Here is an 18,855-nt window from a genome sequence, read left to right as displayed (position 1 = left end):
CTCGCGCTTGTATATTTAGGGATGCAGACGTCGCAAGGCGGGCGGCGGAAACAACCAACGCAAGGTCGGTCGTTTTTCAGTTGCCGCGTGACTGGTGAGTGCTGGCGGTGTATTTCCAGTGCTTCATTCTCGAAGCGCAACCGCCGACGAGAAAACCATTTTCCAGGAGCGACAGAAGCTTGCTGGCCGCCGCAGGAGGCGACAATGACCGTTCTCGAAGCTGTCCTCGGTCCGGGGGCGGCGCGAGTCACCGACGTGTCTGTGGACGCAGAGTCGTCGTACCAAACGGTGCAGGTTGGCGAGTCCCCCGTGGCGGCATCAAGTGGGTGGGCCCCAAAGATGCTGGCGGAGGCGGCGGCGGGACTCGGGACGTCGACCATGTCCATCTTGTCGGCAGTGAGTGACGGAGCTACAGGCGACAACGGAGGCGCCTTAGGGTTAGCGGAGACCAGCGCACGCTGCATCTTCGTGAACGATCCCGACGCGAACGCAGCGCAGAAGTTCTGCAACAACAAGGTGGTCACAGCCAAGTACACCAAGCTCAACTTCATCCCGCGGTTCTTCTACGGACGGCTCTCGCAGGTGGCCAACTTCTACTTCTTGCTGGTCGGCGCGGGCCAGATCATCCCCGAGATCTCGTCGACACAGACGATTCCGTACCAGTGGATTGTGCTCATGCTCGTGCTGACGATCGACGCGGTGTTCGCAGCTATCGAGGACCGCGGCCGACACATTGCCGACGCGAAAATGAACGCGAGGGTCTCGCACATCTTCGATCTGGACATGCCGGACTGCTTCCGCGACGATACGTGGCGGAATGTCGCGGTCGGAGACATCATCAAGGTGGAGAACTACGAGTCGATTCCAGCCGACGTCCTCTTGTTGGCCGTTTCCGAGCCGGATCCGAATGCCCCTACTGGCATTTGCTTCGTCGAGACGAAGTCGCTGGATGGCGAGACGAACCTCAAGGTGCGGCAGGCATTGAGCTGTACGTTTTCACAGCTCAGTGACCCACGCGCGCTCGCTCAGCTTCCTGGTCGAGTGATCTGCGAGAAGCCCAACCACGACGTCAACAATTTTGCCGGGCGATTTGAGCCGCAGAGCGGACACGCCATCCCGATCGACCTCAAGAACGTGGCTTTGCGAGGCTGTGTGATTCGCAACACCCCGTTCATCCATGGTTTGGTCTTGAACACAGGTAGCGACACCAAGATCATGCAGGCTGGATCGCACACTCCCCCGACCAAGATCAGCAAGATCTTGGCCATCGTGAACCGCGGCAATGCGCTGCTTATGGCGATTCTGGCGTCGTTGTGCGTCTTGGGAGCAGTGCTGTGTGCGTTCTGGGTAGCCGAGAACCTCGAAGGCGCGACGTACTTGCATCTCGAAAACCTCAGCGGTGTTGCGCCATTCCGCAATGACGTTGTCGGAGTCCTGATCTATCTGGGGTACTACTGGATCCTCATCGCGTCGTTCGTCCCCATTACGCTGTACGTCACCATCGCGATTGTCAAGACCTACCAGACGTTCTTCTTGAATCGGGATCTCGCCATGTACGACGAGGTGACCGACACGCCAGCTCTGGTGCGGAACTCTGATCTCAATGATGATCTTGGTCAGGTCACGCACATTTTCAGCGACAAGACCGGCACGCTGACTGCGAACGAGATGGACTTCCGCAAGATGAGCATCCACGGCGTGTCGTACGGACGTGGCACGACTGAAATCGGTCGAGAAGCTACGCGCCGACTTGGTAAGGATTTATCAGCTAGTGACGTGCTGGCGGACAGCACACCCATCCTGGTGAAGACGGAGAACGTCAACTTCTTGGACCCAGCGGGGGATCTGGAGCGAGATAGCGACGCTCGTCTGAATCCGGAACAAGCTGCTCGTATTCACGACTTCTTCGTGCACCTCGCAGTTTGTCACTCGGTTGTTCGAGAAACTTTGTCGGGGAACGACACGGGCACCGGTTTCTCCGCTTCATCACCTGATGAGCTCGCGCTGGTATCTGGCGCCAACTACTTCGGCTACTCGTTCCAAGCTCGTCGCAACGGTGAAGTGGCGATCTCAGTTCCTGGCAAGCGTGAGGAAGTGGTCTATGAGCTCCTGGAGATGGTCGACTTCACCAGCACGCGCAAGCGCATGTCAGTCGTGGTGCGCACCCCTGACAAGCGCATCTTGTTGCTGACCAAAGGTGCGGACTCAGTTATCTTTCCTCGACTGGCGCCGTCATCGGACCCGGCAATGGTGGAGACGACACTTACCCACCTTGAGCGGTATGCGACTGAGGGTCTGCGCACACTAGTGATCGCTCAAAAGGAGCTCTCCCCGGACGCGTACACCGAGTGGTCTTGCGAGTACGACGCAGCATTGGGAGATCTTGAGCAAATGGCGCGCCAGAAGCGTGGCGAACCGAATCGTATCGAGGAGCTTGAGGAAGTGTTGGAGCAAGGATTGGAGCTCTTGGGCGCGACAGCGATCGAGGACCGACTACAGGACCAAGTGACGTCCACGCTGGGAGACCTCTCTCGGGCTGGTATCAAGATCTGGGTGCTTACAGGCGACAAGGAGGAAACGGCAGTAAACATCGGCTTTGCATGCCAGCTCCTCAATAACGACATGGAGCGAATCATGATCAACTCGGAGACAACACCGTCGGCCTCGGATCTCTACGACATGCTGCTGGCTCGCTGCGTTGAGGCGCGTAAGCGCTTGGAGCGACAAGCAAAGGGGGCAAAGGAGGAGACTCAACCCCAAGCGATCGTGATTGACGGTCGGAGCTTGACGATGGTGTTCAGCAACAACGTGCTGTCCGAGCTCTTCCTTGAGGTGTCCCAGCAGTGCGTGTCCGTCATCTGCTGCCGTGTTTCTCCGAAGCAGAAAGCTCAGGTGGTTCGGCTCTTCAAGACCAACTTGCACGGCTGCCGTTCGCTTGCCATCGGTGATGGCGCCAACGACGTTGCCATGATCCAGGAAGCTCACATCGGCGTTGGCATTTCGGGTCACGAGGGCATGCAGGCAGTGAACGCGAGTGACTTCGCCATTGCTCAGTTCCGGTTCCTGAAGCGGCTGCTACTTGTCCATGGTCACTGGAACTATCGACGCATGGCCAAGCTCGCGCTGTACGTGGTGTACAAGAACATCTTGCTGTTCGGAACCGAGTTCGTGCTGGCAGTACTTCCTCAGTGCGGGTCCTCAGGCACGCTTTTCTTTAACAATATGTGGATCAACGGCTACAACGTCTTCTGGTCTTCGATGCCCATCGGTATCGTGGCCATCATGGAGCAAGAAGTCCCAGCGCGCATTGCCGAGCAGTTTCCCGGACTCTACCATGTCGGAGCGCAGGGTGAGCTCTTCAGTCTGCGCATCTTCGCGCAATGGGTGGCTGAAGCTCTGTACGAGTGCGTTGTCTGCGGGTTGGTGCCGGCCATGATCATTGGCGGACCTGTAGATTCGACGGGCAATGGTTTCTCGCGTGACCTGTGCGGTGCCATCGCGTACTGCTGCCTGATCAGTGTTGTGTGGGTCAAGCTCGCGCTCAACATGGTCACGTGGAATGCCATCACCGCGTTCGCCTTCATCGCCTCCATCGTCTTCTGGTACATTTCGGGCTACGTCATTGCTGCGTCGTTCCCGACATCCGTAGCGGACACCGCCTTCCCGCACATCTTCGTGTTGCCCGAGTTCTACCTGGCGATCTTGTTGTCTCTTCTCCTGTGTCTTGGACGCGACTTTCTCTACAAGGCGTACAAACGCGAGATGCACCCGGAGTACTATCACATCCTCCAGGAGTTCCACCGACGTGGAAGTCAGAACCCGGACAAAGCTCGCTGGACGCCGCCGGAGCTGCGTTACGAGCGCTTCCAAGCTGACCTGAACGAGGAGAAACCGCGCTTCGACCTGCCTGAACAGCAAGCGCTGCCGAACCGTAAACCATCTCAAGCAGACCAGAAGGTGTACACCGGTTTCGCCTTCTCGACGCAAGTTCTTGAGGACCGGTTCCTGAATCCTTTGCGCGAAATGGTGCTCCCTGTGAGCCAAGTTGCAAACGCCATTGGTCGGGTGCTGTCGCCGAGCGGAAGTCCCACGAGTCGCAACAATCCAGACAGCCCAACACGCCGCGAAGCCACGGAGGAGCCCAAGACATTTGAAGAGAAGATCCTTGCTCTGCCGATTGAGGAGCAGGCTGTTTACGAGATCCAGCGATACCAAGTCTTCACCGGGTGGGGATCGCTTCGGCCTGGGCATCTTCTCATCACGGACCCACCCAAGTTCACGAACGCTCTGATGACCGACGGTGCCGGCGCTTTCGATCTCGATCACTGGGTCGTGGACCCGAGCTTCGGTGGCTCCGATCAGTGGCAGTACGCCACCAGGTTCAAAGACTTCCTGCGTGCTCAACAGAAATTGCAGCAACAGGATACGCAGGAGAGTGGGCCACCAGAGCTGCAGACCCACGCCAGCGGCCTCGACCCAGACCTGCAGGAGCGACGGCGTATCAAGAAGAAGCTCAACCGACTCGTGGGCCGCAGCGTGCGCCGTCGCCGCTGGGTTCGCAAGGAGAAACTGCTCGCCGAGGCTATAGAGCGCGCCAACATCGCGTTGGCAGCACCAGATCCGACCACTCCGCCTCATTCTCCGGTTCCTTCTCAATAATCTGTATAACTTGCATATATATATTAGGCCAGCACAATCTATGGCTGCTCTTACCTCAATCGTAGTAGATTTTTTTCGTTGAAAACCTTCGCATCACGAAAGCAATGCAAAGCGTAGTGGCAGGTCGACGCGCGCGAAACAACCGAACGTGACCACCATAGTCACAGCAGTCAGATACCAAAACTGGGCGTGGAAGTCTTGCAGCATAAGACGCTGTATCCAAAGCCGCGCAGGCATGCCGTCAATACTGCCGGTAATGCCGTCAGGGTGGGTCGCATCGCCCAAGTCCTCGGGCGACGAGCGTAGTCGAGACCGGAGCTTACACGTGAAGATTTCTCGAGCGAGAAAGGCACCACCAAGACGTCCGATGAACATGCACACGCACCGTAGCCAAAGGTTCGTTTGGTCCTGTAGCACCGCAAGAGCACTGCCCGGCTTCTCGAAAACGGCCAGCAGCGTCAGGAGTGAAGGTACCAGAATCAGAGCTGTAGTGTCGGCCATGTTGTCTTGTTCCGCGAGCTTCATCAGGAAATACAGTGGCCGTAGAGCATCGCTGGTAGCTGTTCTCGATGAGGAGGCCATGATGTTAACTGATGGTGCTACGTTTCCATTCCCGCTTGTTCGGTCGGTACACTTCCTGCAGTTCATTTTAGCTCGCGAGCACTTGTCACGAAGAAATGAAGCCTTCCGTGTGCCTGCTTTTCGAGATGGCGAAGAAATGTCCAGTGCTGATGCTTGGGTATCTCTGCGCGAAAGGTTTACACCCCGATCTCGTTCACGGTTGCGACTTCCTGTTTCTTGCCAAGACGGCAGCTCACCGATAGCAGGTTCCTTCTCATCGATATTTCGAGTTAATAGGAATCCATCAGAGCCGTATCCACTGTCATATCCACAGTCGTGATCTCCGTCTTCAAGTAGATCGTCTTCCGTCTCCATTGCTGCTGCGCCTGCCACGCCGCAGTTTAGCCCCAAAAGACCTCGCCTTCTAAGTGACCTTCCGTTTGGCATACATCTAGAAACATCTATGGCCGATGTAGTAGAACGCACGCAAAAAGCAACCGACGAGGTGATGTTGGCATGCAGCGGCATTGCTAGAATAGCCGAAGACGAGCGCTTGAAGTCAGTGTACACACCCGTGTTCAGGAACGCGATGTGAATGTTGTTGAGCATCAGCATACCCCAATACAACGCGTCGATGGGGGTATCCGACCCCACGAGGATGTACCAGAACACGTAGTAGTAGAGCTGCCCAACGTACAGCAACGACGGGTGCGAGAACGGCTCCGACATGCTGTTCACCATATGCGTGATCACGAAGAAGTAGCCCTGCATGAGCAGCAGATACAGCACCGAGATCGCCAGCTTCAGCCACGACTCACTGGTGGTCGACGATGAGGCAGCAGGATCTTCCGCGAGTGCAAATAGTCGCACACACAAGTGTCCAAGAAACAGCGGCACATGCACGATCAACGTGCTGTACGCGACCGCGTGCTCGAAGCTGAATCGCACGCGCGCAATGCGCGAGCAGAAGAGAATGATGCACAACACCGGCGACAGCAAGTACAGCAGGAACCACGACCGCGTCGAGCCTTCCCCACCGCGCGCGGAGCTGTACGACGAGAACATGATGAGCCACAACACGAACACGCAGAATCCGCACCCGTACAGCAGCCGCGTGGCGGATTGTCCCTGTCGCGGAGTCTCCTCCACCTGCTCGTTCCTCGTCTGTCGCGCGCTCTCACCCTCCCCTTGACTGCGCACTCCACCGGAGCGTTGTCTCGCCCCGAGCGACAAGGATCTGGGACTACGGTACTCCACGTCCTCCTCCTCTTCGGGCACGCCGTGCATCCTGTTGTCCTGCTCCTGCTCCATGACCAGATCGTCGTACTGCGAGCGCGGCGTCCTCGGCTGCATACTGAAGAACAGCGGCACGGCGCTCAGCGCCACGATGCCGAAGAGCGTGTTGCCCACAATCCACGAGTACCTGCTGGCCGGTAAGCTCATGTACCACTCGACGAGGCTGATGGCTACGCTGACGGCCGCCAGCGCGTAGTAGACTCTCGTCTGCGCCTCTCCGTCCGCCGCGTCCTCCAGCGCGGAGAAGCGGAACACCAGCTGGAAGGGCGTGGCCACCAGCGCCAAGTTGCACAGGTACCAGACCGGGTTCACCACCAGCGAGTAGGCGGCGTGGCCGAACTGCCCCACGACGCACAGCAGCGTGAGCAGCACGAGCGACACGAGCGGGAACGTGGCGCGCCACAGGAACAGGTTCCACTCGCTGTGGGTCTCCGGGCCCTGGCGGAACTTCTCCAGCAGCTCCAGCGCCGCGTGCGACTGCCGGCGGGCGCGTCTCGGGCCGGCGGTCAGGAAGCTCTTCCAGGCGCTCCAGGCGCCGCGCGGGGCCAGCGAAGCCGGCGACGAGCTGGAGATGGCGCTCGGCAAGCTGCTGCTCGAGTGCGGCGCGCGCACGAGCTGCGCCGTCCACGAGATGAGCGCCACGGTGCCCCGCCACAGGGGCGCCAGCGCGCGGGCCATGGACGTATGTCTGCTGCCACTTGGGACTTGTTGAAATGTGACTACAAAGGCAACAAATTCTAAGATTTGGGATATGTTGCGCTAGGCGCAACGTAGTGCGGTTGAGTTGCGCTACGAGCAACGTAACTGCATATCAGCAGCGCGTTCAACGCCAGTCACTAGGAAACATCGCGAGCAGCTAGCTACACACGCATACACGACAAGCTAAATAGCGAGATGGCGACCGACGGAGTGCACGTGGACCGCGCGCAGTCGAACGCCATGAACCTGCAGGTGCTCAAGCGCCAGGACGCCGACGTCATGGAGATCGTGGACACGGCCAGCCACGTCGTCATGTACGAGTTCGACCAGGACGCGCAGAGCTGGGTGCGTGAAGTGTACTGTTGGATCGGGGAAGCTTCCCTCAACGCACGTTCCTCTTGTGTTAAGAATGTTCTAACGGTTCCGCTGTCTCGTGCAATGGATTGCTAATGCTGCAGAAGCGAAAGGACGTCGAGGGCTGCTTGTTCGTGGTCAAGAGGTGTGTGGACAGCTCCATCAGAGGCTGTGGATCGGATCGCTAATGTTTGTGCTGTGCTGTGGCTGCAGATCGTCCTCGCCGCGCTTCCAGATCTTCGTGAACAACCGCCTGAGCACCACCAACATGACGCTGCCGCTGGACGAGCGCCTTGAGGTGGACAACGTTGACAGCTTCCTCATCCTGCGCAGCCCCGACTCGGTAAGATGTAGTATCTATCTGCTGCGATCTATTGGAGACTGTTGGTCTGACTGAAGCGTGTGCTGGTGCTGGCAGGCGTACTCGTCGGGCTACGCCATCTACGGCATCTGGTTCTTCCCCGAGGAGGACCGCGGCAAGATCCTGCAGTTGCTCCAACGGTATGATAACGTTTGACCCGCGACTGTCAACTAGTGAAATGCTGACGAATCGGTGTTGATGTTGCAGTCTAATCCAGTCGCTGAAGGTCCCACAGAGTGCTGCTATTGCGGACGCTACGCCCACCAAGCAGCAGCCTGCGAAGGCTCAGTCTCCTGTTCAGACGCAGACGAAGCCCAAGCAGCAGCAGCAGACGTCACAGGCTCCTCAGCAGACCGAACAGCAGCAGCAACAGGAGCGACCGCCGTCACAGTCGCGTAACCGGGGACGTTCGCGCAACAAGCGGGACGACTCAAAGCGCCGCGGCGCCAACGCTGCAGCCAACCCCACAGCGATCCTACAGCGCTCGCCGAAGGGCAAGCGTAGCAACAGCAGCAGCAGCAGCGGAGGCAGCGCTAATGGCTCAACCAAGCAAGAGCCCGCTCCGGTGGTCGCCAGCACGAGCGGCATGGTTCCCATCTCGAAGGCAGACGGCATTGCTGCTGGCGAGGCCATTATGGGCATGTTTGCGCAGAACCAACCTCAGCAGCAGAAGCAGCAGCAGTCGACGGCCTCCAGCGTCAGCAAGGAGCAGTTGAAGCAGACGCTGATCGGCCTGCTGGACGACGCGCAGTTCTTCGACCAGATCTACCACGCGTACGTGGACCGCGTCTCGAAGCGGGGATGAAGCGCGAGCTTCAACGGGCGTAGATAGTGTAGGCAACGATGGCGGCCATTGAGGATCGTTGGCATAGAACTTGAGCGGCCACCCTTCCACCCCACCCAATCCCCACCGCCTCCACGCTCTCGAAATGAGGCGGACGAGTACGAGGCCCTATTGCACGCGCCAGAACTGAGAGACCAGACCAACCCCACACACACATAACATGGAATCGCACAAGTTTGGGCGTGCACAAATTCCTCGGATGTTGCCTTTCATTCGCGCATTTACCACACCCCCGTTTCAGTCAATACAGTCATGAGCACGAGTGGCGACGGCGGCAACCCGTTCACTCGGTTTGCATTCGGCTCGGCCGCTAATAAGGCCCACAGCAGCGCCAATGCAGCCGACGTCAAGGTGGAGGTCGTCTCACAGCCGTCCACAAGCCCTAAAACTAAGCGAGCACGAGGGGAGAAGGAGAAGACGACCCCCAGCCGCCCGACGAAGCTCATCAAGACCGAGCCTGGAACCGAGACCAAGAGCAAGCCATGCATCGACACATCCGAACCGGAGTCTACGGAGCCCGACAGGCGACTAGAATTGCTGCTGGAGTTGTATAAAGCAAGGGAGCGCACGGTCACCCCCATCGACGAGTTCGGGACGCACGCCTGCGTAGCTGAGGGCGTGAGCTGCGCCAAGGTGGAGCGCTTCCAGTTGCTGGTTGCTGCGTTGCTCAGCTCTCAGACGCAAGACCCGATCACGTACGCGGCGATGCAGCGTCTGCATCAACTCGGAGAGAACGTCGAGGGCCTCACGATTGAGACGTTGCTGGCTACGAGTGAGGAGGAGCTGAGCGAAGTGCTGAAGCCCGTGGGCTTCTACCACCGCAAAGCGCAGCAGCTCAAGCGCGTGGCTGCCATCCTACGCACTCAATTCCACGGCGACATCCCCCGCTCACTGGACGAGCTGCAGCAGCTACCAGGCATCGGACCCAAGATCGGTCGAGTCATCACTCTGCTGGCGTGGGGTCACGTCGACGGCATCGTGGTGGACACACACGTGCATCGCCTCGCTCAACGACTTGGCTGGGCGTCCACCTCGACCCCTGAAGACACGCGACGAGAGCTGGAGGACTGGATCCCGCGCGAACACTGGGGGAAGCTGTCCCTCGCCGTCGTGGGCTTCGGCCAGACCGTGTGCACTGCCAAACACCCGTCCTGTTCGTCATGTCCGCTAGCCCCCAAATGCCCCAGCGCCTTCAAGATCGAGCCAAAGAAGACCGAGACCAAGAAACACAAGAAGATCTCCACCTAATCTCGCGAGAAAAAAATAACAAGAGCATTTTATTAATTGCAGCGCCTGCGCGACGAGACGGCTGGATTCGGTCGACGTTTTTTTTCTGGTGATACATATTGCGTCTCCCTTCTCTCCTCTCTCCTCTCTTCAGCTCACGCGGCCTGCGAGTACACCACGAGCAGCAGCAGGAAGCAGAAGCCGAGCGTGGTGATGGCCAGCACCGCCAGCGCGCGGTCCGAGACTTCGTCCATGTTCTCGCGCTTGCGTCTGTGGGACAGCATCTGCGCGGACAGCGAGGCCGGCATGGAGCTCTTGGGGCTGCCGACCAGCAGGCTGCCGGCGGCCGAGAGCGACGCCATCCACGTCCCCACGGAGCGCAGCAGCTTGAGCGGCTCCACGCTCACGGAGAAGCCCCTAGACACCTCCCCCAGGTCCTCGTCGTCCTTGCGGCGCCGCCGTTTCCTCCGCGCCGCGGCGCCCTCGTCGAACTGCGGGCGCATGCCTTCTCGCGGCAGCAGGCCGCCCAGCTCCTCGTCGTGGCCGTCGTCGCCCTCGTCCTCGCTGCCGCTGGCCATGAGCGGCTGCCACAGCTTCCCCGCGTCGTCGTCCATGACGGTGCAGCCCTTCCGCGGGTACGCGGCCTGGAAGCGGCCCCACACGACGTCCATGCTTCGGTGTGGAGGGAGAGCTCTTGGTAGTCGAGTGGCTGGTCTGGGTCTGAGTGTGAAGTGTGAAGCCGCCCGCTTCAATGCGCCTGCCGGCACAAAGGGACGCAGTACAGCGGAGAAGCACTTGTGTAGCCATGTTCATCAGAATTGATATCGTAGGGAGTTGGGTACAATCGGACTAGCTAAACAAAAGTGTAACCTTCGGAAATGCATACAACATTAGTACTACGAGAATGGAAGCGGATATGTTTGCGACAAAAGGATTTCTTTTTGACACATCGGCGTTATCCGCGCTTGTAATTGGTCGAGAGGGAGATGGAGGACACGGCGGCGCTGCGGCGCGAGCTCCAGCAGCTCTCGCCCGCGCAGCTCCGGGAGTTGCTGAGCGCCAGTGGCCATGGCCAGCTGCTGCGCGACGAGGCAGCAGAGGAGGAGGAGAAAAAGAAGATCGCGGTCGTGGACGAGCAGCTCGTGGCGGCTGCGAAGGACGAGGGCAACGCCTTCTTCCGCCAGGGCCAAATGCAGGACGCCGTCGCCGCCTACTCTCGGTGTGGATACTGTTCTACCCGTTCCATCTAAAATTATTGCATTGTCTAACTATTATGTAATGTATTGTGGGGTGTAGGTGCATTGCAATGGACCCGAGCAACGCTGTGTGCCTCTCGAACCGAGCTGCAGCCTACCTGAAGGTGCGACAGCGTCTAGGGCTCGCTTGAGTATTATTCGTGATAACTTACCTTGCTGTTGCTGGATATGTTATTGCAGCTGAAGCAGTTTGATCTTGCCGTCGCAGATTGTTCCAAGGCTATCGAGGTGGCTCCGACTATAAAGGTGCAGGGCTATTATGCTACGGACACGTTGCTGTTGTTGGTGGCATCTTTGCTGACAGCGTACTGTAGCCTTTTATGCGAAGATCAGCCGCGTACGTTGCACTGCGGCAGTTTGGAAAAGCTGTTGACGACCTGATTGCTGCGCTGGAGTTTGAGCCACGAAACAAGGAATGCCGCACGAAGCTGCAAGTGATTGTGGACACTGCTGCGGAGAGGCCTCAGCGAGCGGATCCAACGGCCGATGCGAAGCTGCGGGACGCAGGTTTCCGCGCTGCAGTGGCCCTTTCTGTTCGTGAGGGTTGGTCGAAGACTGCAGTGCGAGGCAACCCAGGCCCTGCCGCGGTGAACGGGCACACGCTTTTCCGAGGGAGGGATGACCGCGTTTACTTGTTCGGCGGGAGGGCTGTGCGTGAGCAAAAGCCTGTAGTTTTTGTTCTGGACAAGAAGGATGACTCAAGTTGGGATACAGTGCCCACTCGAGGAACCGATGTGCCGTCATCTCGAGCGTGGCACTCGACCTCGGCTATCGGCAGCATGGACAGTGAATGCTACTGCGTCTACGGTGGCGTTTCGTCCAAGGGGGAGGATCCTAATGTGCACTTGCTCGTACCAACTTCACCACGGGGTTTCCAATGGCAACTGGCTCGTTGTTCGCAAGACCCAAAACAGGTCCCCGCTCCTCGGTCTGGCCATGCAGCGGTATCAGTAGCAGACGCAAATGAAGATCGGGCTGTCTACATATTTGGTGGAAGAACGAAGCAAGGCGTGAGCGATCAATTGCTTGTACTGCGATCGAAAATGCGTGTTCGCGGTGGAAATGACGCAGTTGAATCGGCAGATGTGGAATTTGTTTGGGACGAAGTCCATACGGATGACAGCACGGATAAACGTCTCGCCTGGCCTTCACCTCGAGATGGACACTCAATGTGCTTGTTGGACAGCACGGGAACGCAGCCGCAGCGACTTATAGTCTTTGGAGGAAATGGCCAGCTCAACGATGAACGAATGAATGACACCTGGTTGTTTGACGTTGAGAAGAAGCGCTGGGCATTGGTGCAATGTTCTGGAGATGTTCCGCCGCCGCGGTCTTATCATACAGCGCACACCATCGGCGACTTTCTCTTCGTTATTGGTGGACGAACTGTGGAGTTAGAGGACGACAGTGTGTACATGCTAGACGTTATCGCCTTAAAGTGGTCAAAAGTACCGATCCCGACCGACCGAGCACTAACCCCTCGAGCGTGGCATTCCAGCGTTCTCACGAAAGCTGGTAAATTGTTCGTGCTGGGTGGAGGAACCTACCACGGCCCATTGAAAGACGCCGCCACGCTGGACTTGAGTTACTTCAAGGACACCGCAGCTTCACAAATCCGTACCACCGTATAAAACGATGCAAGAAACCTACAAGCCCATTGAAACCGTGCACAGCGGTACAAATATTTCGTTCTATTGATGATTACGGCTTTGCGGTGGCTTCCTCCTTTGGCTTGGGGTGTAGCGACTGGTCCATCAGGACATTTTCGATGAGCTGCTGGCTGGATGTGATGGTGGCGAACATGAAGCCCAGTACGAACTCCGTGAAGGCACCGACGGTCGACAGGTCGAATGTGCCGCCCTCGGACATCTGCGGCGACACCAAGCAGCACGTCTGGAACATGGAGAAATCGTCACGGCCTCGCACGCGCTTACTGATCACGTAGCCCTTCTCGCGGAACCCGAAACTGGAAAACGGCGACTTGGAGTTCTCGAGCGCCGATGCCGTCGAGACCCACACCACCACCTGTCGATCATCCTCAATGTAGCGGCGCACGACCTGCTTGACGCGGAAATCTGCAGCCATGTCGTTCGCCATGAACTCGATTGCGAACATTTCCGCAACCGTATCGGATGAAGACTCAACGTCCTACAAGTTGACATGAAGAAAAAGATTACAATCAGAAAAAAATCATGACAAACACAATGCAGCACTGCACATAGTCCTTCCTTACCTTGGAGAAGTTCTCGTACAGATTCCCTCGGTGCTTCTCACTGCCGCGGAAGTGGCTCCACACTGCCTCTGCCGCCGTGTTGAAGTCGAACGGTAGCATCTTGTTGGTGAAGATGTCGACGTACATCCCCTCGGGGCCTTCGCGCATTTGCGCGTTGGTGCACGCCGTCTCCAGGTGCTTGAGTCCGTTGGCAGCGAGCACGTCGTCCACTTCGCCGTACGCGGCGTCTGCGCGAGCCAGCAGCGTATCGTAGGTATCTTTGTCCAGTAGAAGGTCCCACGTCGAGCCTGGCGCACTGCCGACTGAGTCAGCCACGACCCCATTGAACCCCGCCAACTGCTGCCGCGTTCGCCTCTGCATCACCGCCTCCATACTCTTGGCCAGCTTGATCTGGCTTTCCAGCACCAGCTTGAGCCGCGCGTTCTCCCGCTCTGCCTTCTCTCGTCGAAGCTGCTGGGTCGCCGCCATGTCACGCCACACGGGAGGCATGCCTACTGTATCCACAATGGATCTCGTGGTGGTCGTCGTGTTGGTCGTCGTGTTGGTCGAGTCCTTGTTCTCAATGTACTGCTGTCGAAGAGACTGCAGTTGGTCCTCCATTTGATTGACCTTGTTGCGCAGGTAGGCCAGCTCGTTCTTGCGGTTGTCTCGCGCCCGGTTCGGGTTCAGCCGCACGCGCTTCTTCGTCTTCCCGCTCGCGGCCTCTTGGCCGACGCGTCCACCTCGGCGAGAGGGACCAACAGTGCCATTGGATGATACAGTGGAGCTGTCGCTGGGCGAGCTGGCCACTTGGGAGGTGGCGGGCTCCGTCTTGACCCCCGAGGGGCCGCCCGGGGAGCCCGAGAGCCCCACCTCCAGCAGCAGACTCTCCAGCTCCTCGTCCGCGATGACGCCGTCCTGTCCTCCTCCAGTCATCGCCATGCTGGTCGTCGGCGGCTCCGTGGAGGGGGAGCGATGCAGGGGGATGCCCCGGAAGGAGGTAGGGAGGATCCCGTGCGTCGGCGCGTCGTGCGCGAAGTCGTCCACGAAGGAGAGCGCCGCCTCCAGCGCCTCCATCTCGTCGTCGTGCAGCAGCATCGCGGCGTCTCGCGGTCAAAATGTCGGAGGAGAATAATTGCGATTTCTATGAAACACATGGGAGCGCCGTATGGTCATCATTTGACAGGTCACAATTGGACGATCGCAATTGGATGGCTGCAGGTTGAAACAACGTGTGTACGTCTTCTCGAGTTGAGGCTCCTTGTCTTGGAGTTGAGGCTCCGTCCACTTTTGCCGGACCGCCATGGTAAGAAGATGAAGCCATGCAGCTATTAACACCCTCGATCGATTGTCTTTCTTCTTCAGCTTGACGCTAACGAAGCGGGCTGCAAAGCGCTTTGCAGCCATTCACGCTACTTCAACACCGTTCTGCATCTCCAAGGAGCTATCATGTTACAGTAAAACGGTTCCCCACCTGCAGAAAATCCTCCGTACGTCGGGAAACCCTCTCAGTACTTGTTTCTCGTGTTCCACTGAATCATGGTAAATCCTCTGGAAGTCCATCGTCTTCGTTCGCCGTCGGCAGACACCTTCATGGAGAACTTCACCTCTGTTGCATCAAAGCGGCTACCAGAGGCACGTAACACAGTAAATGCATCGTGACGAACAATACTCGTGGCATCCGGTGTGCTGGCGCCGTATTCAAACTACCAGCTTGCCGTATCCACCTGCAGGTTGTTGAAGTTGCGATCGGGAGCACGAGCGGTGGGGTGGCTACAAGCCGTAAGCCGTAAGCACCAGGAACACAAGCTCCACAGAAATGGGTGAGCCCTTCGTCATTGTAAGAAAGATTCTTACATGCAGGGTGTTGGAAGTAGGAGGAACATCTCACTAGCGCCGCTGGACTAAAAAACAATTCTGATAACACGTGCTACGTTGCAACTCTGCAGCACGTCGAGTACCAAATGCAGCAACGCATGATTGATTCGGCCCTTATAAGAAAATAAAGAAAACGGAGGAGACTTCGGCATCCTCGTCATTGTGCCTGGACAGCAGAAGCCTTGGACGCAACGCCTGGGAGCTGGTAGACGCGCTTGCGCGAGAACTCGGCGACGAGGTGCGAGTTATTCGCGGGGTCGTCCTCCGGCGCGCCGTCGCCGAGGCCTTCGTCGCTGCTGCCTTTGTGGTCGAAACTCTGACTCAAGAAGGTCGCTGACGAGTTGGACGGGGGGTCTTCGAGCGTCTGCAGGAACTGGCGCGACGACGTCGGTGGTGTGTCTGGACTTGGCATGGGGTCCCCCAGAATCGCGTGGCGGTAGCTGGCCTTGCGGTTCTTCCACTTGGTCATGACTGCTTCAAGGCTGGAGCAGCCGTCCAGGAAGTTGGGCAGCTCACCACGCAGTCGGTTGTCGCGGAAGTCCGACTCCTTGAGGAACTTGAGGCGAGCGATGCTTCCAGGCACTCGGCCCTCCAGCGCGTTGTCGAAGAGGTAGAGATACTCGAGGTCTTCGAGCTCGCCCAGTGTCTCTGGGATGGGGCCGCTGAGCTGGTTGCTCGACAGGTTGAGGAACTCGAGCGCCTTGCAGCAGCCGAGCGACGGCGGGATGATGCCCGTGAGCTCGTTGTTCCTCAGCGACAGGAACACGAGCGCCTGCATGCGGCCGACGTCCGTCGGGATTTTGCCCGTGAGGCAGTTGCCACGCACGCTGAGCTTCGTGAGCTGCGTGAGTTGACACAGCGCGTCGGGCAGCGCCCCGCAGAGGTTGTTGTGCTGCAGCTGCAGCGTCCGCAGACTCTGGAGCTTGCCCAGCTCCTTGGGGATCGTCCCGGACAGCGAGTTCTGGTACAGATTGAGCTCCTGCAGCTGCTCGCAGTCGCCGATCTGGCGCGGGATGGCGCCCGTCAGGTCGTTGCAGCTCAAGTCGAGGCGCTTGAGGTCCGCGAGCGTCCGCAGCTCGGCCGGGATCTCGCCGCGCAGCTGGTTCTTGGACAGGTCGAGCACGCGGAGCTGCGGCAGGCGCGCGAGGCTGGCCGCCGGTAGACACCCGCTCAACTCGTTGGCCGGCAGCTCGAGCGCCACGACGTGGCCCATGGCCACCTCGACGCCGAACCACTGCTCCGGGTCGCGCGTGGGCTGCTTCCAGCCGTCTCGGCGGCGCCAGCGGTCGCCGCCCAGTGCGTCGTAGAGTTCCACGAGCGCGGCCACCTCGGTCGGCGGGATCGAGCTCTGTCCTTGGCCCATTGTTGCGGAGCAGGTCTTATTCTCTCTCTTCCAGGCTCTACCGACAAGGCGGGACGCGGCGGTTTCTGGGATGGAGCCCACCTAGGGAACGGAGACGGCAATATGGGTTCGCTCAAGGAGAAGACACTGCTCGAGCGAGATCAGACCCAGCAGCGCGAATATGATTCAGTTCGGTGGGCCGCAAAGTGCTGCGTTGTGCAGCATTACTGCAGCCGTCACGACAGGGCGGCTCCATGATGTGGCCGTCCCATCTGGTCGAAGCAGACGAAAGCTCTCGATCCCGAGCGCCGAGGTGGATCGTTACGCCGCCAGGAGGAGACACGAGGATGGCATCGAGAAGGTGTGCAGATGAATGAATGGGGAATACCGCAGCTACCGCTGGCTGCGTTCATTAGATTAAACGGTCTCATCGTAATCGAGCGGAGAATAATTATGGGGACTGGGGACTATCAGTAAGGTGCCGATGTTGCGGACGGACAGCGCCGCCTTATAGCGCGTAGCTCTGCTGATCCAGCGAGGGCTCGCGGCTGCGCGTCGACGGCGGCGACATTGTCACGTCCGACTGGTACTGAGGCACGTAGCGAGGCACGTACTGCGGCTGGTGCTCATTGCCGGCGTCGGCCACGGCCACCTCGAAGTTGGGTCCGTTCACGGACGCCGCGGCCAAGGCCTTGGCTGCTAGCCGCTTCTGCTTGCGCTTGTTGATGCTGTACGAGATGATGCTGTTCTCAGGCGGAGCAGTAGATGCGGGCGCGAACGGCCGCGTGAGCTCGTCACCCGAGAGCGCACCGCGGCGGCCTCGCTGGCGGGGCGCCGATGCATCGAAATCCACGGGCAGCACGGGTATCCGCGAGCTCTCGGGCATGGGCTCGGGCGCGGGCTCGCCGCTGGCGCTGCGCGAGGACGCGAAAGACGATTTGCGGGAGCTGGACGAGCCCTTGGTCAGCGAGGACACGAGCTGGTTCAGGTCGAAGGCGAAGGCCGGCTGGAAGCTGTGCGAGTCCTTGGAGGGCGGTACGCTGTCCAGCGCGGAGTTGAGGTCGCGGCGCTGGGCCAGCGTCGGCAGGCGGCGCATGGTGGTGGTGCCCCAGGCCGCGGCCACGGCCTCGTACTCGAAGCCCTCGTAGTTGGCGAACGTGGACATCTCGGGCGACAGCTCGCGGCTGGCCATGGCGGCCACCGAGATGGGGACGTTGTAGTAGTTGCCGCTGCGCGTGCTGCGCATGACGGACGTGTAGCGCGGCTCGACCATCATCGTGCTTGACTAGGGTGCTCTAGAGACCGCGAGTTAGCGAGTGGCGTCGCTGCCGCGCGAGGGTGTGTTGCGTTGCGGTGCGGAGCGGCTCGGAGAAACGGGCGGCCGCGTCTGTCGTGGCGGCGGCGGCGTGCTGATGAGGAAGGCCCACCAAGACGTGCTGCTCGCTCGGTTGTGCGCCGGTCGTCAAGTGATCAAGTGCCGTGGCCACGCAGGCCGCGCCGGTGCCGCCACGCCCTGGCCTCGCCCGGAGCCTGCCCGTCGCGCGTTGCACTCCTCTCCCCTACGGTTAGGTCTGCCCATCCGGTCGCCATTTCAGCTGCCGAGCGGACACCTTAGGAGGAATTTCCATAAATCAGTGATTTTCACTGAGATTTGACAAAATGATTGTGAGAGCTTGAAACTACTGACTCAGTGATTTGGTAAATAGTAATACTACAGTAGTATTTATTCGCTTCTTTCGATTACTATATTATTCCGAAGTGTACCGAGAGGCTCTCGTTGGGTAAGGCCCCAGTCGATGTGAAGGAAGCAGACACCACGACGAAGGCCGTAGCCTACTTAACTATGCGTCGACATGCTTCCCCCCTTCACAACCGAGCAGAGTTGCCGCGGTAAGAGACTTGAAAGAACTGAGTACCGATGGGATCCGACATATTAAACTAAGAACATGAACCGAAAACCTTGTGACGCACACAACGTTTGCAGGTGGGTGCGGATTAACTTTGTCTTTCTACGTTGTGGGAATCCGCCAGTTTATAAGTTGCCGATACACTAGTAGTAGTTACTATATCGCAACACAATATAATATCATCATCAACGAGACTTTTACACGAACTGCGTTTATTTTTTTTTGGTAAGATGTTTCTATTTACATACTACATTTATTC

General features: G+C 58.6%; 9 protein-coding genes across 9 annotated transcripts; 4 read left to right on the top strand and 5 right to left on the bottom strand.

Annotated features, from left to right (window-relative positions):
• Nucleotides 1-204: 204 nt before the first annotated feature.
• PHYSODRAFT_253204 (hypothetical protein) lies at nt 205-4,659 on the top strand (the record flags this gene model as incomplete). Its single annotated transcript, XM_009521153.1, has 1 exon — nt 205-4,659. The coding sequence occupies one exon, from the start codon at nt 205-207 to the stop codon at nt 4,657-4,659; it is 4,455 nt and encodes a 1,484-aa protein (XP_009519448.1).
• A 93-nt stretch (nt 4,660-4,752) lies between these two features.
• PHYSODRAFT_487917 (hypothetical protein) lies at nt 4,753-7,194 on the bottom strand (the record flags this gene model as incomplete). The annotated part of the gene is made up of 3 exons (XM_009521152.1): nt 4,753-5,212; nt 5,294-6,384; nt 6,478-7,194. The coding sequence occupies 3 exons, from the start codon at nt 7,192-7,194 to the stop codon at nt 4,753-4,755; spliced, it is 2,268 nt and encodes a 755-aa protein (XP_009519447.1).
• Nucleotides 7,195-7,410: 216 nt separating this feature from the next.
• Nucleotides 7,411-8,735, top strand: PHYSODRAFT_482317 (hypothetical protein; the record flags this gene model as incomplete). Its single annotated transcript, XM_009521151.1, has 5 exons — nt 7,411-7,560; nt 7,674-7,714; nt 7,783-7,912; nt 7,988-8,070; nt 8,138-8,735. 5 exons carry the CDS (start codon nt 7,411-7,413, stop codon nt 8,733-8,735), a joined length of 1,002 nt encoding a protein of 333 aa, XP_009519446.1.
• A 291-nt stretch (nt 8,736-9,026) lies between these two features.
• PHYSODRAFT_478985 (hypothetical protein) lies at nt 9,027-10,022 on the top strand (the record flags this gene model as incomplete). Its single annotated transcript, XM_009521150.1, has 2 exons — nt 9,027-9,131; nt 9,291-10,022. The coding sequence occupies 2 exons, from the start codon at nt 9,027-9,029 to the stop codon at nt 10,020-10,022; spliced, it is 837 nt and encodes a 278-aa protein (XP_009519445.1).
• Nucleotides 10,023-10,025: 3 nt separating this feature from the next.
• On the bottom strand, nt 10,026-10,664 carry PHYSODRAFT_284870 (hypothetical protein). Its single transcript, XM_009521149.1, has one exon. The coding sequence runs from the start codon at nt 10,613-10,615 to the stop codon at nt 10,157-10,159; it is 459 nt and encodes a 152-aa protein (XP_009519444.1). The 5' UTR covers nt 10,616-10,664; the 3' UTR covers nt 10,026-10,156.
• A 323-nt stretch (nt 10,665-10,987) lies between these two features.
• PHYSODRAFT_311246 (hypothetical protein) lies at nt 10,988-12,888 on the top strand (the record flags this gene model as incomplete). Its single annotated transcript, XM_009521148.1, has 6 exons — nt 10,988-11,220; nt 11,298-11,361; nt 11,438-11,503; nt 11,572-12,267; nt 12,341-12,342; nt 12,444-12,888. 6 exons carry the CDS (start codon nt 10,988-10,990, stop codon nt 12,886-12,888), a joined length of 1,506 nt encoding a protein of 501 aa, XP_009519443.1.
• Nucleotides 12,889-12,958: 70 nt separating this feature from the next.
• PHYSODRAFT_482382 (hypothetical protein) lies at nt 12,959-14,090 on the bottom strand (the record flags this gene model as incomplete). Its single annotated transcript, XM_009521147.1, has 2 exons — nt 12,959-13,405; nt 13,491-14,090. 2 exons carry the CDS (start codon nt 14,088-14,090, stop codon nt 12,959-12,961), a joined length of 1,047 nt encoding a protein of 348 aa, XP_009519442.1.
• A 1,414-nt stretch (nt 14,091-15,504) lies between these two features.
• On the bottom strand, nt 15,505-16,710 carry PHYSODRAFT_311245 (hypothetical protein; the record flags this gene model as incomplete). The annotated part of the gene is made up of 1 exon (XM_009521146.1): nt 15,505-16,710. The coding sequence occupies one exon, from the start codon at nt 16,708-16,710 to the stop codon at nt 15,505-15,507; it is 1,206 nt and encodes a 401-aa protein (XP_009519441.1).
• Nucleotides 16,711-17,197: 487 nt separating this feature from the next.
• On the bottom strand, nt 17,198-17,962 carry PHYSODRAFT_480933 (hypothetical protein; the record flags this gene model as incomplete). The annotated part of the gene is made up of 1 exon (XM_009521145.1): nt 17,198-17,962. The coding sequence occupies one exon, from the start codon at nt 17,960-17,962 to the stop codon at nt 17,198-17,200; it is 765 nt and encodes a 254-aa protein (XP_009519440.1).
• Nucleotides 17,963-18,855: the final 893 nt, after the last annotated feature.

This window comes from Phytophthora sojae (genome assembly GCF_000149755.1).
Source record: "Phytophthora sojae unplaced genomic scaffold PHYSOscaffold_2, whole genome shotgun sequence".
NCBI classification, from domain to species: Eukaryota; Oomycota; class Peronosporomycetes; order Peronosporales; family Peronosporaceae; genus Phytophthora; species Phytophthora sojae.
The sequence above is the reverse complement of the archived record's forward strand: the minus strand, read 5'-3'. Positions and strand labels throughout refer to the sequence as shown.